Here is a 14885-nt window from a genome sequence, read left to right on the forward strand (position 1 = left end):
ATTTCCTGAGCCTGTCAAGATCTGCCTGGATCACTCTCGTGTCCTCGGGTGTGGATGCTTTACCCCAGAGTTTGGTGTCATCAGGAAACTTGGCCAGTCCGCTTCTGACACCAATGTCCACATCATTGATGAAGATGTTAAACAGTATACGCCCTAGGACGGCCTTGTGGGACCCTGCTGATCACAGCGCACCAAGACGATTGGCTCCTGTCGACCACCACCCTCTGGGTCCTACCGCGGAGCCAGTTCCCCAGCCGGGGATCGTGGTGAGGTCACGGCTGCAGTTAGCCAGTTTAGCCAAGACGTGATCGTGGGATACCAGATCGAAGGCTTTTTTAAAATCAAGATATACAACATGGATCTCTTCCCCCTTGTCCAGGTGATAAGTCACATCATAAGAGGAAAAGAGATTGGTCAAGCAGACCTACCCGCAACAAACCCGTGCTGGCTATCCCTCAGGGTATTGCCTTCAGCTAGTCTGTTAAGGACAGCCTGTTTGATAATCTTTCCCAAGACCTTCCCCAGGATAGAGGTCAGGCTGATGGGCCTGTAGTTTGCCGGATCCACTCTCCTCCCTTTCTTGAAGATTGGCACCACTTTGGCCCTCTTCCAGTCGCCGGGCACTACACCAGAGCGCCAGGAGCCCTCGAAGACCCGTGCCAGGGGCTGGGCTATGATGCTCGCCAGCTCCCTGAGTACCCTGGGGTGCAGATTGTCAGGGCCGGCTGACTTGAAGGTGTCCAGCCTGTCGAGGTGTCCCTTCACGAGGTCAGCTTCGATGGAGGGCAAGGAATCTCCCTCACGCGGGCCTCCCGCACCCATAGTGGGTAGGGCTGTCCCATGGGACTGGTGAAAAACTGGTGCAAAGTACCCCGTTAGCAAGTTCGCTTTTTCCTGGGCGTCAGTTGTCAGTTGCCCCATCTGGTTCAGCAGGGGTCCAACATTGCCCTTGCTTTTCCTCCGGCTCCCCACGGATCTAAAAAAGGGCTTTTTATTGTCCTTGATATTTGTAGCTAGCTGGAGTTCAGTCACAGCCTCGGCTTTCCTGGTTTGCTCTCTGCAGGTCCGGACCAGAGCAGAGTACTCCTTCTTGGTGGCAGTTGCACTCCTCCATCCTTTGTAGGTCTTCCTTTTAAGACACAGGAGGTCTGCCAGGTCCCTGGAGAGCCAAGGCGGCTGCTGTGCCCTTTTGCTGGCTTTCCTCCGAGACGGGATGGACTTTGCTCGCACATCCAGGATTGCTCCCTTGAGGAGCAACCACTCGTCCTGAGCTCCCCTCTCCGTTGGGTTGTGGCCTTTTAGGGCCTCTCTGACAAGCCTCCTTAACTTGTCAAAGTCAGCTTTCCTGAAGTCGAGGACTTCTGTATTACTGACTGACTTGCCAGCTTTGCGGCAGATGGTGAAGGTGATCAGCTCGTGCTCACTGTCACCCAGCTTCCCTTCGATCGTGATGCCTGTTTTAGGGGTGTAGGTTGTGGCCATGCTGGTCTAAGGACATAGGCAGACAAGGTTCTTTGGGCACATCTGATATCTTTTATTAGACCAACTAAATAATAATAAAAGATACCTAATAAAAGATATCAGATGTACCCAAAGAACCTTGTCTGCCTTTGTCTGTTTGTAGGCTGATAGAGGAGGAAGAATCAGCCTTAGAAATGTGTATCCTTTGGGGAGCAAAAGCTTGCGTGTTCATCCCTTTCGGACCGGAAGCTGGCCTCCTGAGGCCCTGCCAGCCCGACTGTTCTGTGATTTGCTAATGCTGAATTCATTAGGATAATGAGTGCACTGCTGAATTCATTTGGATAATGAGTAGCAGGAGCGGTGCTTTGCAGTGATTCCCATACACAGGATTAGGCGAGGGTTTGGTCATAGCACCCAAGGGTCTCTCTGCTCCATACCCCCTCTTGCTTTCATGGGGCTGACTGATATGTAGCAAGGCCCATCCACGCCCAGCATTACACTCTGCCTCAGTTTCCCGTTAATTTTCTCTTTGTTTTTACTCTCGGGGTGAATCTGAAATGTCCACCTCTTCCACAGCGATCTGAAGTTTCCCCAGCAGGTGCTGCACCTCATGGCTAGGCAGTAGTATGCGGGGAACTGGTGTCCCCCTTCAGCTGTGGGTTCCCAGTCCTGGGAGACTTGCACCAATGGGCTTCATGTTCCCCAGAGTCCAGACTGCCCTGTTTTATTCTGGACTAGCTGCTGCCTCTTTTTATATGACTGGCTTCCAGCTCCCTGGCATCATCCCCAGTCTGCCTGGCCTCCCTCTGAACTGCAGCTTGGTCTTATTTTCCAAGCCGACCTGCTTCTAGTCACTCTGACCCTTTATCACTTCTCTTCTCCACCCAGGCGAGGACGCTAAGACTGGCATATGGGCAGCCAAGCCCCAGTCTGCATAAGGGGCCCCTCCCGCTGCGGCTGTGAGAAGCTTCTCATACAACCACAATAGAAAATTAGAATAAGGATAAGCCACGTGTTACCAGTGCTTGCAATACACAGCCTTTTTCTTAGAGCTCCAGCAGCTGGCATCAGGGGATTGTCAGAATTTCCACCTCCATTTACAAGAAACAGTGCCCAGAGCTCTCAAGGCAGCAAAGAAAGGCTGAAACACCAGAAGAGTCCAGATGTATTCATTTTTCAGTCTTGTCATTGCAAAGCTGATTTTTTTTGGCGCTTGACTCAGGATCTCTGGGATGTTTGAAGCCTGCAGGGTTTCAAGCCATGAATCGGAAACCCTTAACAGGGATTGATAACGGTGTACCCCCTTTAGATGGAATAACCCAGTTTAATTCCCTTGTTCTTAACATAGCTCTGTTAGTTTGCACCAGCTGAGGCCCCGTGCCCCTTATGCTGGACCGTTCAAGTCCTACACCTCATTTGTCATGTGGGTTTTCCATAATGTTTTAATTCTGAGATCAGATTGCTTCCCACTTCCTGGAATGCAAGATCAGAAACCACATTCATGTCCACGTAATGCTTTATGGCAGTCTGGAACTCATGGGAGTCAGGGAGCAATGGCACTGAGTCCTGCCTTTCTGTGGCTGCGTGCTTCTGAGAGCCCATCCCTGTAATACCAGGGGGGCCGTTAGGTTGGAGGGTGATGTGCAGGCTCCTCTGGGCACACATTGGGCATGTCTACACGTGTACATTTAATGCGCATTAGCCCAATTTAAGGCGCATTAAGGGCACGTGTCTACACGTGCGTGCCCTTAATGCACCTTAAAAATGGCGATGTAAGGCTATTCGAGCCGAAATTTGATACCTGCATAAAGCAGGTATCAAATTTATGCACAAATAGCTTAATCATACTGGCAAACATGTAGATGCATTAATGCGCATTAACACGGTGTGTGTCCATTGACGGGACTAACTTTAGTTAATTAACCCATGTTAATGCGCATTAGCACATGCACGTGTAGATGTTGACTCACCTTAATGCTCATTAGGTTAATGCGCATTAAGATTAGGCCCACATAAAAGCACATGTAGACATGCCTGGTCTGCCGGGGTTTCTGACAGCACCCCTGTCTGATCCTGCCGAACCGAGGGACCGTGATGCGGGCAGACATGCTTTGCAAGCCTGGCGGGACAGCCTCGTACTTCCGTGGGACTTGGAGTTCTTCTCAGCTCCCGAAACCTAGGAAAGTCTTGCAGCTGATTTCATTTGGGAGTCAGGCTGTGAGTGGACTGGGTTAAATAAAGAGCAAGTCACTGGAGAAGCCCTGGCTGCACGGCTGTACATTTCCAAGGTACTTCCTGTTCTCCGTCTCAGCTGAAGGTTACCGCCTGCAACTCCTCCCAAGTGCAATTTCAACCGCAGTCAGAGGAGGAGGATAGATAATGTCATGGGCTTGTTACAGGGCGAGAGAAAGGAGATCGCTCTGTCCATGGAAACAGCTGATGTAAGGAGCACTGTCTGGTGGTGCGTAAGATGAGGTGGCGCTGTCCATAAATTACTGGGTCTAATCAGCTTGCTGTTCTGCCGCACAAATGGCTTCCCCAGCCTTTCTCTTTCCCTGAGCTGCCAGTGTCGCACAGCCCACATTCAAGAAAGGACCCAGCCTCCCCGTCATCCCTGGTTCCTACCCCTGCCCTTTTGCTGCCTTCAGGCACTGCTTGCCAGTTAGATCGCTCCCCTCCGTCCTCATCAGCAGAGCCACGGGTCGGCCGAACACGGGTGTTTTCAAAGAGGGGCTGGCGACCCGACTCCGCAGCAGCTGGGTCTCCAATGCCATCTCATGGACATTTACTTTTGAAAGAAGGGGGATCGTTCTCTTCCCTCTTCCTCCTCTTCCCCTTGGCTCCAAAAAACAGTCAGCAGTCCTGAGCTTTCCTCCTCGCGTTTTCCCATCTGGTGGTACCTAAGAAGTGGCGTACAACATTCCTTCGCCTACTGTCCCGTGACAGTCTTTCCCAGCAGTGCAGCATTTAAAACCTTTTGAGCTCTCTTTGACTCTCCTCTCCCAAGTTGCTTTGCTGCGGAGGTGCCGTCTTTTCATCTCGCTACCATTTAAACCGTTTTCTTCTTGCCATACGAGAAGCTCCTTTGTTGATGCACAAACAGAGCCTTCTGCTGACCGGCTTGTTTTTGTGCCAGTTGTTCTTTCCTGTTGGATTTGCTGGATTAATGAATTCCATGTTGGGTACTAATTAATGGCATGGCTTTCTGTCAAGCTTTCGATCGATGGGCGCAGCAGAGTCTATTACATCTGATTTTAATTAACTAAAAATCAAAGCTCCGCATTTGGGAAACTGCAGATGTGTGTTCTCTCGCCTCCCTCATCTCTTAAAAAGTAGAAAGAGCAGATCTTGGCTCAGAGCTGCAGTGATGGGCCCAAGCCTTCTGAAAAGATGATACGGAGGTATACGGCTGCAGGGTAGGTTATCATAGCTCCCCTTCTTGCTCTCCCATCACCATGTCATCGCCATCACATGCGACTCTTTTACCCCCAATCTCCCCGCTCAGCTTTTCTGAGATCGACAGCCCATTGTCCTTCAGTGCTACTGGGCTTGTCTACACATGCTTTTACATGTGCCTAAACTTAATGTGCATTTGCCTAATGCGCACTAAGGTGATTTAGGCCTGCGTCTACATGTGCACACACTAAGGCACATTAACACGGTGTGTGGACTGATTTGGGGCTAAAGTTAGTCCCAAGTCAGTTGACATGCACTGTGTTAATGCACTGTAGCACATCTACATGTGCGTTAGGGCGCTTTAGCTATTCATGCCTAAATTTGATGCTTGCTTTTGCAGATATCAAATTTAGATGCAAATAGCCTAAAATCCCCATTTTTCAGGTGCATTAAGGGTGCTCACATATAGACCCGTGCCCTTAAAGTGCCTTAAAAATGGCTAATGCACCTCAAATCAACGCATGTAGGCACACCCACTACAATAGCAGCTGACTACCCCACATGGATTAATCCTCAGGTGAGGCTGGAGTGGTATTATGAAGCCAGTCAGGAAATGCTTTTTGTTCACAGAAACTGCTGGAGGAAAAATACTTTTCCTTGATAGCTTTGATTTTCATTAAAGAAAAAAAAATCAGTATTTTAGTAACTGAAAAACAGAAAGACCGGTGTAAAAATGGAAAACATTTAGGTCACCAGCATAAAACACAAAGAATTAATTGGGAAACAAATACTTTCAATAGAAAATGTTGTTTTAAAACAAACCATGGAAAGTTATAGGGCTAGGGGGCCTGTGTTAGGAGTCTAGTATTCTGTTTTCCTGGGAAGTCGCTTTTTTTGAAAAAATGTTTCTAAGGGCAGAGCAAATAATTGATTTTTGGATGCCGGCATTTCTGGAGAATAAAATCGGGTTTTGAGTCATCCCAAAACAATGTTGTTTTCAAAATTCACAGCAAACGGAACAGTTGAAAACAATTGTGTTGGTTTGGACAAAACATCACGTTTTCAGGATATTTAATTTACCTTTTGAAGAGAAAATCAAATTGTCATTTGGAGTCAACATGGAAATATTTCATTTGGCAAATGTCACCGTGAGATACTTTGGGGTCGTTTTTTTGCTTTCAAAATTTCTCTTCAGAGTCAATGCACCAGAACTGCTTTGAAGCTGCACAGGGTGGCCGCAAATATGTATTTTGGGGCAAAAAGTGTTGCAGCGGAAAAGTTTTGCCAAGCTCTGGGTCTGAACAAAAGATGTCAGCGGCCTCCGTGGATGAGGCGAGACAGAGGGAGATCACGCGCAGTGGCAGAGGTTGTAGCGAAGTCCGTGACGGGCAGGATTTCAACCTGGGGCTCCTGAGACGTGAGCGGATGCCGTGCAGGGTCGGATGGCTTTGCCAGTCCCTCTCTCTTGTACCTGTGGAGCAACAGCCGAGCCCTTCTCTTAGGTGGGCGCTTTCAGATGCTCCTTTCCTTCTTTGTGGGTTGACTTGTTGCCCTCCTCATTGTGCTGGGCGCTGAGTTTCCTTCCCTGGGCCTCCTGCCATGCTTGCCGTTGGCTGACGACCATTGCTTGGCCTCTGTGCGGTCCCATGGCACGGCCTCCAGAAGCATCCCCAGCAGCGTCTGCCACACACGGCTCAAAACTCCTACAGAAGACTTCCCTGTTGGACTTGTGCAAAAAGCGCTGTGCGTAGAGACCTCGAGGCAATGGCAGGGCAACATCGAGGCTCACGGGTGTGGGAACCTGCCTCTCTGCAGCCCCAGGTATGAGCAAAACGCAGCTGCCTGTCCTCCAGAAACAGCACTGAGAGCCAAAAAGGAGGGGAGGACCAAACATGGGTGGACCCCGCTTCATTCACGGTTAACACTGCAGCTTTTCAGCTCAGCTGCATTGCTACAGGAGCGTGTGGAGATACTGGTGACACTGGGACCAGTTCCCTCATCCCCTTTTTAAGGCGGTTTCAAGTCATAGCCAGGACTCGGGTGCACGTGAAGAGCTCGGGGAGCTCTTGCTGAGATTCAGGGATGTTGGTTTCCTTTCTGCCAGCCACCCCGAAGACCTGGCCGCAGGCAAGTCATCGCAGGAAAAGAGACGGGTACGTGAAACACGGCCTGCCCGGAGGAAGGAAGCAGCCCGGGTGGGTGGCTTGTCCTTCACCTTGGAGACAAATGAATGTCCCCCTCCCTCTGTCCCCGTCACACTCTTCTCTTGTTGCCAGTGCAGCGGGTCTGAACCGAGCCAAAGGCTGCAGGTGCCGGCTGCCGTCTCCTCCTTGAAATCAAGTCACCAGCAGGAGAAGTTTCTGTTTTCCATTTATAAGCCCCCAGGCCCTTTCTGTTTGACTGCCCACCGCTCCCGTTCAGCAGCATCACTTGCTCGCTGGGACGTGGACTCACCTGCAAAGGTTCGGGGCATGGGAGCAGTGACAGCAGTGGCATCAGCTCCTCGCAGCACGGCATCCCCCTGCTCCAGCGTCCAGCAGGGAGCACGGTAGTGCCAGGCCTGGTGCCCGCCTGCCCAGTGCCATTCATTTGCTGCTTGTTCCTCCTCCCCCCTACCCCACACTGCTTTGGCAGATTGCTGTCCCGCCTTGCCAGTTGGCTTCTGCTCCCTCATGGCTGCTGGTGGCTGGAGCTGACATGTGCCTCGCTCCCCCACGTCAGGGGCAGCGGAGGAGAGGCAGAGCCGCTTGTGACGGGGGCCGCGAGAGGAGACCAGCCTGGCTGGGAAGGGCAGAGGCAGCTGGGGGGGCCTGGTACAGTGGGAAAGGATCCCTTCGGCTCTGGGAAAGCTGTTCCTTCTGACTTGCTTCCTTGTGCACCTCTGTTCCCATCTCCTCTCCTGCCGCGTGCCCTTCGGGGTGGCACCACCAGGTTCTCCTATGATTTACTGATTCCCCTCCCTCTCCCAGCCCTGTTTCCTCATCCACCTTCAGATAACCCAGCACGACAGCGCTCAGAGGCTGGTGAGAGGAGTCTGGAGCCCAGCGTCGCTCCATAAAGCAGCTGGGAGGTGCATGCAGCCACCCCATCCTCTCCACTCCACTCCTGGATATGGAGGGTCTCAAGAGCCAGGCTGCTTGCACCTTGCTGCATCCATTCCAGACATCAGGAGAGCAAATGAGTGCCAAGCCTTGTCTTGCCACCTGGGCGACTTGCCCTGTCACCCAACACAGTTAAAGTCTATTGGCCTGATTTTATTTTTTGGAAAGGCGCTGAGCCCCTGCGCTTCACAGGAGTGCCAGAGGGACCTGTGGATGCTCGGGGGCCTGAGCAAATGAGGGCGCACAGATGGGAACCCCGTTCACGTAGCTTGTCCCTGTTCACACTGCGGGACAGAAATGTGCATTAGCTGTGTTAGGGCAGCAATGTCCTGACCTCCTCCCTTGATGCCCAGCTGGGACCCGGGATGGCCAGAAGCTGCGAAGCGAATGACGAATCGAATCCTGCATTGCTGGCTGCTATCAGTGCATGGTGCCGGCTGCTTTTCACGCCGACTGGCGTGGTCTTGTGCGTGTGTCCCTGTCGGTCTGTGTTTTACACTTAGATTGTAAGCTTTTGGGGGCAGGGACCATTTCTTTACACTGGGCTGGCACAGCAGGATCCTGGTATGTGGCTGGAGCCTTTAGGTGTTACCGTATAATGCACGTCACAAATAATAGTGATTAGCAAAATACATGGAGGGGCCCAGGAGTAAGCAATTCATCCCTCCCCAGAGAGGCCTGGGTGCCGCTTGCTGTTAGGACCGCTGAGCTGCCGGCTGCGTTGGAGTGAGCCGAATGGGTTAAGATGAAAAACAGTAGTTTGTTGTACCGTATTCCTTTCATATCTCCCAAGGTGCGTCGCCGGCTGAAAAGCTAAAGAGCTGCGTTTAATGAAATTTTGCATTTAAGCCCATTAACTTAAGTGCTTAGCTGGGATGCACTGACACTTTGACTGGAAGGATTCTGTATCATTGTAATGCGCCACCCAGCCAAGGTGAGCAGGATCTTTAATTGATACTTCTGCTTTCCCCGAGACACCGAAGAATGCCTGACGACTCGGAGCCCGGGAAGGAGAAAGGCCCGCGCACAATAGAGATGGCAATGGCGCCTCGTTCTGTCAGCTAATCCCTTTGAATAATAGGCTCGGAATTGGCATATGAAACTATTTTGCTAAAGTAGGAGGAGGATTCGGCGGCCCAATTAAAGGATTAGCTCTGAAAGCCAGTACATTACCACTAAGTACAGGCATTGAGAAGGAGTGGGAAAAAAAATTTTTTCAGGCTTTTCGGTATTAAGTGCTGGCTCCTGCTCCTGGCTTTGCCATAGGCTGTCGGCAAGACCGCGGGCAAATGGCTTCCCTCTCTGTGCCTGGGACAAGGAGAGATGGCGACACGGGCCGCGTGTGCTCCCGCACCCCGGCGCTCGGGAAGCGCGCCGGAGCGTCCTGCCCAGTCGCACCGGGAGTCAATGGCAGGGCTGGAGATATCCAGTGATCGGGGCTTTTGGACTCATGGCCCAGTCTCTTAGCCATGAAGCTGTTAAGACAGGCCTGAAACACACGGTTCCTCCAGGTACTAGTAAGGTCACACAACCATTATTAAAGTGACCTTTCCTGACCGGGAATCCCACCCCGGCACCAGCCGAGCACTTCCATGTGTGGGCACCTGCTTGAGGGGCAAAGGCCTGTGGGTGTGCATAATGGAGCCCTTTGTGCAATGTGGATGGTGCACACCGCTGTACAGCGCATGCGAGTTGCAGGGTCCCAGCCGTGAACGAAGCCAAGCAACATACTCTTCCTTGGGACTCATTCTGCTCTGGGGGGTAGATAAAGCCTGGCAGGGCCTGGAGTAGTCCTGGACCCTCGGTGGGTGAGGGATTGAGGAGGGCCGTGCAGCATCGCAGCAGCAGCAGGGCCAGCTGTGCAGGGGAGATGGCCGCGTCTGAAAGCCTAGGCCTTGCATGTCACCGAGCACGCCTGGCACGGCTGTTTCCTCCTCTCACGTTGTTTGGAAATCTGATCCAGGTGTCACAGAGGCCTGGCCTGACCTCTCTCACACCTCCCCGTTGCACCGGGGCTTTGTATTGGGAAGTGGGTCTGCCTTTCAGAGCCTGCCAGCACGAGGAGGGGAGCAGAGCTCTTTCTGGGTCACGCAACAGGGCTGCAGCGAGTGCTGTACTCAGGTGGCTCTAACTGAGCCGCCTCAGCTGTGGCCTGGGGCAGAGACCTGAATCAGCATTGCCTTGCTATCATTGATCCTGCATTGTTGTTGTTCCCAACAGCAATATTTTATGTGTTTTACCATAGCACCTACAGGTCCCAAGCAAGATCAGAGACCCAGGGTAGGGGCTGGGCAAGCAGCCAGTCCCTCCCTAATTATGTGGAGAGAGAGGACAGAAGCACAGCAGCAGGTAATTGGAGGAACCAGGACTCAAACCAAGCTCCCCTGAGTGCCAGGCTAGGGCACCGTCCACTGCGCCTCTAAGATCACGCACTGGGGAGGTGGCTCAGAGGCGGAGGCAGGGAAATGCATCATCCAACGGGATAAAATCCTAAAGGGAAATGGGCACGATGTGAGACGACACCCATTTGTACAGTGCCCAGTGCCAAGTCATAGGACTTATTGCTCATTAATATCGTTGGATCTGAGCTCGTGTGAGTCATGCGATTGATCTCGTGCTCGTGGGAACTATGGGGCTGCATCGGACCCCTCTCAGAGGAGCCACAGAGTTGAGCTGTCCTCAGCGCTGGGGTGACATGGACCCAGCGTGGGTGCAGAGCAGGCCACAAGCAGCCATGTGAGGAGAACAGCTCGGTTGCTGGGGCTGCGGAGGTGTCTCCTGGAGAAGGGGGTGGCAGGATTTGGGAATTTGCAGGAGGTGCAACAAAAACAGGACAGAAGCCTTGATGATCCCCGGGCAGATTCTCTTCCCTCTTCCTGCACCCATGCTTTTACGAGTCCCCTTGCAGCAGCTGTTGAGTCCCTGCACTGTTTCTGCAGTGCCCTGGAGCAGCTGTTCCCATTTCACAGCTGTGGAACTGAGGCACAGAAATGAAGCAGCAGGCCCTGGGGTGGCCCTAGCTATCTGTGGCAGAGCCGGGGACTGAACCCAGAACCCCTGGGTCCGGTGCCTTAATCCCAAGCCCATCCTCTGACAGGTAGTACCCAGACCTTTTCAGCTGCCTCGCTTCATCAGCTGCCTCTTTCCGGCTGGGCTTCCACCGAAGTCCGTGGGAGCTTTGCAGGATCGAGTCCTCTCCGAGACAGTGGTGTGTCTTCGAAAGCATTGCTCCCAGCACAGAGAACAGTGCACGGGGACCAGGGGGGGCGAGGGGTTTCCCTTTGTTTAAAGCAAGCATGGGGAAACAGAGCCCTCTCTTTCCAGTGGCCAGATCCTGTCCCAGGATGGACAGGCCTTCCTGGACCATGAAACCCTGTCCCCTGAACCATGTTATATCACCCAGTTTAAGAGCCGACCTAGCTCAGGCTCCTCTTCTTCTGTCAGCTCCTAGCGCTGTGCAGGGCCAAGCCGCAGGCTTTCCCTGAGCCTGCCTGTGCCTGCTTTCCTGACGACGGCAGGTATTTCTACTCCTGCCTGCACTGCAGAGCCAGCCCCGCCGCAGCGGGGTAGGCGGCAGCCTATTGTGCCCGGCCCGTCATCCGCCAAATTGCCAGCCGCATCCTGATCCCAGGATCTTTATTGTTGCTGATGGCTGGTGACGATGCAGAAAGAGCACGGCTTCATTTTCAGCTCTCAGGCTGAGTTTGCAGATGTGGCTCTTGGGAAAGTCTTGTAAATGGTGCAAATTTGCTGGAGGAGTCCCTGAGGATGGGCATGTGACCCCGGAGAGGCACCGTGCTTGCAGCCCATTCTCCAGTAGGCGCAAGGAGGCCTCTCATTCCTCGCTATTGCAGGTCGGTGCTGGACTAGATGACCTCTGGAGCTCCCTTCCAGCCTGCTTCTCTGATTGCCGTCTGTGGGGATGGCAAGATGTGCAGAGCCCCAGCTTGCCCTTCCAAGTGCCTGGGCCAAGGCGTCCCAGGTCTGACAGGCTCAGTCTTGCAGTCACTTTCCCCTTCATATGTCTCTTAATCGTTTAACAAAACGCACATCCTCTGTTGATGCGTAGGACGTGGCATGAGCCCCAGAATCCCGCTGCCAAAGAGGGGCACAGCCCATGGCACCTAGTGCTTCCTGGCTTTCTTGTTAGGGTTTAAAACCTCTGAGCAGTTTACAAATCGCTGCTTTTCTTCCATGAACTGAACAGCCAGGAAGAGCACAGCAGTCTTTTCGCATCGTGAGTCCTTTTGGCCAGGCCGGCAGTCACCCACTGCTCCTTTTGCACCCAGAGACTCCGCCCTACTTGAAACCTCTACAATCCTCTTTCCACCGTGGGGGAGCTTGAAACCTTGAAGTCTGAAACCTTGAAATCCCCTTTCCGCTGTGGGTTGGAGTTTGCTCTCCGGCTTGCGTGCCACGGGGAGCACGTGTCACGGGGCACCGTTGAACTTGGAGGCTGGCTGGAGGCTCGGGAGCCTGGTGGAGGTTGTGTTGTGCACCTTGCCAGGGCAGGCAGTTGGATCTGGATGCCTGGCTGGAGTTTGCCATGCAGTAGCCAGGCTGTGGTGTCGCCATGCAAGCAAGCAATGGGCTTGGGTTGCCAGGGGTTTGGGAGCTCTTTGTGCCAGGCCTTATAGTAGAGCTGTGCAGGACTTCCCGGGGCAGCGGGCAGACCCCTGTTGTCTGTATTTCATCTCCTGTTGGCATTCATCCCTTCCAGGATCAGGCCTCTGGGTGCGGTGCCACTGGTGCACCTCCTCCCCTTGCCTGTTGGCATCACTCTGCTCACCCTTCACTGGCTACCTCTCACCTTCTTCTTGCACCACCCCTACCTGCCCCTGTCCTCTCATCGTTATTCCCTTCGCGCCCACAGGCCAAGCATCCTCTGGGTTTTCTTCTGCTGAGGCCCCTGTGGCTGAAATGTCCCTTTCCTGACTTGCCGGCGTGTGGGTGGCTCCTGTTACTGAAGGGCCTGCGCGCCTCACGGACATCAAGGTCACTTTTACACCCCTAGGAAGGAGGATCAGCCTGCCATCCCCACAATTCAGATGAAGAACCGGCACTGAAGGGCATAAGGGCACCCCCCTGCTCCCCCGGGAGGTGCCTCGCTGGGATCACGTCTCGAGTTGCTGAGACTCCATAAACGCATCTTTTTGTTGCGTGCCGTCTCAGCCTTCAGACGGAGCCACCCAGGAGCGAGGAAGAGCGTGACCCACCCACCCACGAGCTGTTTTGCAGGGATCCCAGCAGGGTGGCACAGGGTTGCACTTAGGCACCGACATCCACCCATGCACCTAATGGGCAGAACAGGATCTGGCCCCAAGCAACCAGTCCAAGGTCACGCAGGGTGTCTGTGAATTGAGCCCAGGTCTCCTGAGCCCCAGTCCGGTCCTCGCTTTGTCCATGTGATGTCCCTTCTGATTTGTTGCAGCTCCCCCCCGTCCTCTTCTCTCTCAAGGGCAGGAAAGCCCCGCTCAGCCCCCAAGGCCGTGCCAGGGAGGGGTGGGGAAAGCGCACCGGTGCCGAGTAACAAGCTACGCCAAATGCCTGGCCTGGAGCCACCCGAGCTTTATGGCCGACTTGGCATGGTTGTTGGCTCTACCACCTCCCATGCACCCCATCATGACTTACACCCTGGGGTAAGGCCCAAGCCTGACCCTTGGCTTGAAAGCAGCTGGCACCTGGGGGTAGGTGACAAGGTCCGTCTTCTGGGTTTTTTTACCCAAGAGAAACTAGCTCTGCCTTCTCGCTCGGGTAGGTGGTTATGTCATGTTTACTAAGACCTGTTGGCCTGTGATTTCCGTAAGTCCTGGGTCCCCGCAGCTCCCAGGCACTCAGCGGTGCTACAGAGCTGGCTGCCTCCGTGTTACAGCCGTGTTTTGTGCCTTGCAGGCTCTAGGATTTCCTCCGGCCTGGCCTTTGTGACTTTCTGCCGCTCGCTGTCCATCCAGATCCTGACGGAGTCGTCACAGATCTGTTTGCCCAGATACTTTAGCCTGCGCTAAGGTTGCGCTAGCTCACCTCTTTTCCAAAGCTTGGTCTTCAGTTTCCCCTCCTTCTGTCTTCTGCTTTGAAATGGCCGTTTGTTAGTCCTTCCTCATTTACCTCTCATCCCCAACCTCAGCGGGCTACGGTCTGCATTTTGCTGCGAGTCAAAGCGACATCGTACCTGCTTTCACTGTGTGGAGGGGGACGCGCACATGGGCAGATCCGAATAAAGTCACAGCAGCACGGTGGGGGGCACAAAAGCCTCATCAGGGCTCTGTTTATAACACTGACTTTCTGAGGGGAAAAAAAGCTGGTTCTGTGTAGCTAAAACCTGCCCTTTCCCCTTTCTGCAGAGAAGGCAGCTGACGACGATGTCCAGAAGTCCGACATCTCCTCCAGCAGCCAAGGAGTGATCGAGAAGGAATCCCTGGGGCCTCTTCTCCTGGAGGTAGGTACTGCCGGTCATCTTGCTTTGAAAGTCCGAGTCTGTTGTAGCGAATCCTGGGCCGGATGTCAGCTCTGGCATCTGGAGAGAGCCCAGTTGTTTTAGGGTGTTCTAGGCTGGATTCCCCCTTCCTAAAGCTGCGGGTAACCTTCTTTAGTCCTTCTTTAGTCGCTCACATAGGCTCTTGGCCAGAGTGCAGGACCTCCTTCGAACCCAGGGGGTGCACAGCCCCACCGGGGGGACGCCTTGTTGGACCTGGTGCTGGCCACGGGTGATGACCTGGTGGGGGTGCTACGGGTGCTCGACCCCCTGGGCGACAGCGATCATCGCCTGCTGGGATTCACCATCCAGCGCAAGGTGGCGAAGGCCTGCAGTAAGGCAGCGGCCCTAGATTTTAGGAGGGCAGACTTCAGCGAGCTAAGGAGGATAGTTGGAGAAGCGCTGAGGTCCCGGAGGGGAGGGGAGCCGGGTGTCCAAGGAGAGTGGGCGCTCCT

General features: G+C 53.6%; 1 protein-coding gene across 12 annotated transcripts in view; it reads left to right on the forward strand.

Annotated features, from left to right (window-relative positions):
- The window catches only part of NCOA1 (nuclear receptor coactivator 1), a 200161-nt gene that overhangs the window by 120561 nt on the left and 64715 nt on the right, over positions 1–14885 (forward strand). For all 12 annotated transcript variants that reach the window (XR_002101533.1, XM_019537220.1, XM_019537226.1 and 9 more), the window contains one exon: positions 14300–14394. Coding sequence is in view for 11 of the 12 variants with exons in the window: in XM_019537220.1 (XP_019392765.1) it covers positions 14300–14394 (95 nt within the window). In the remaining variant the exon portion in view is untranslated. The remainder of the gene's footprint in view (positions 1–14299; positions 14395–14885) is intronic.

This window comes from Crocodylus porosus, unplaced genomic scaffold, assembly GCF_001723895.1.
Source record: "Crocodylus porosus isolate Cpor-Errol unplaced genomic scaffold, CroPor_comp1, whole genome shotgun sequence".
Taxonomy (NCBI): Eukaryota; Metazoa; Chordata; order Crocodylia; family Crocodylidae; genus Crocodylus; species Crocodylus porosus.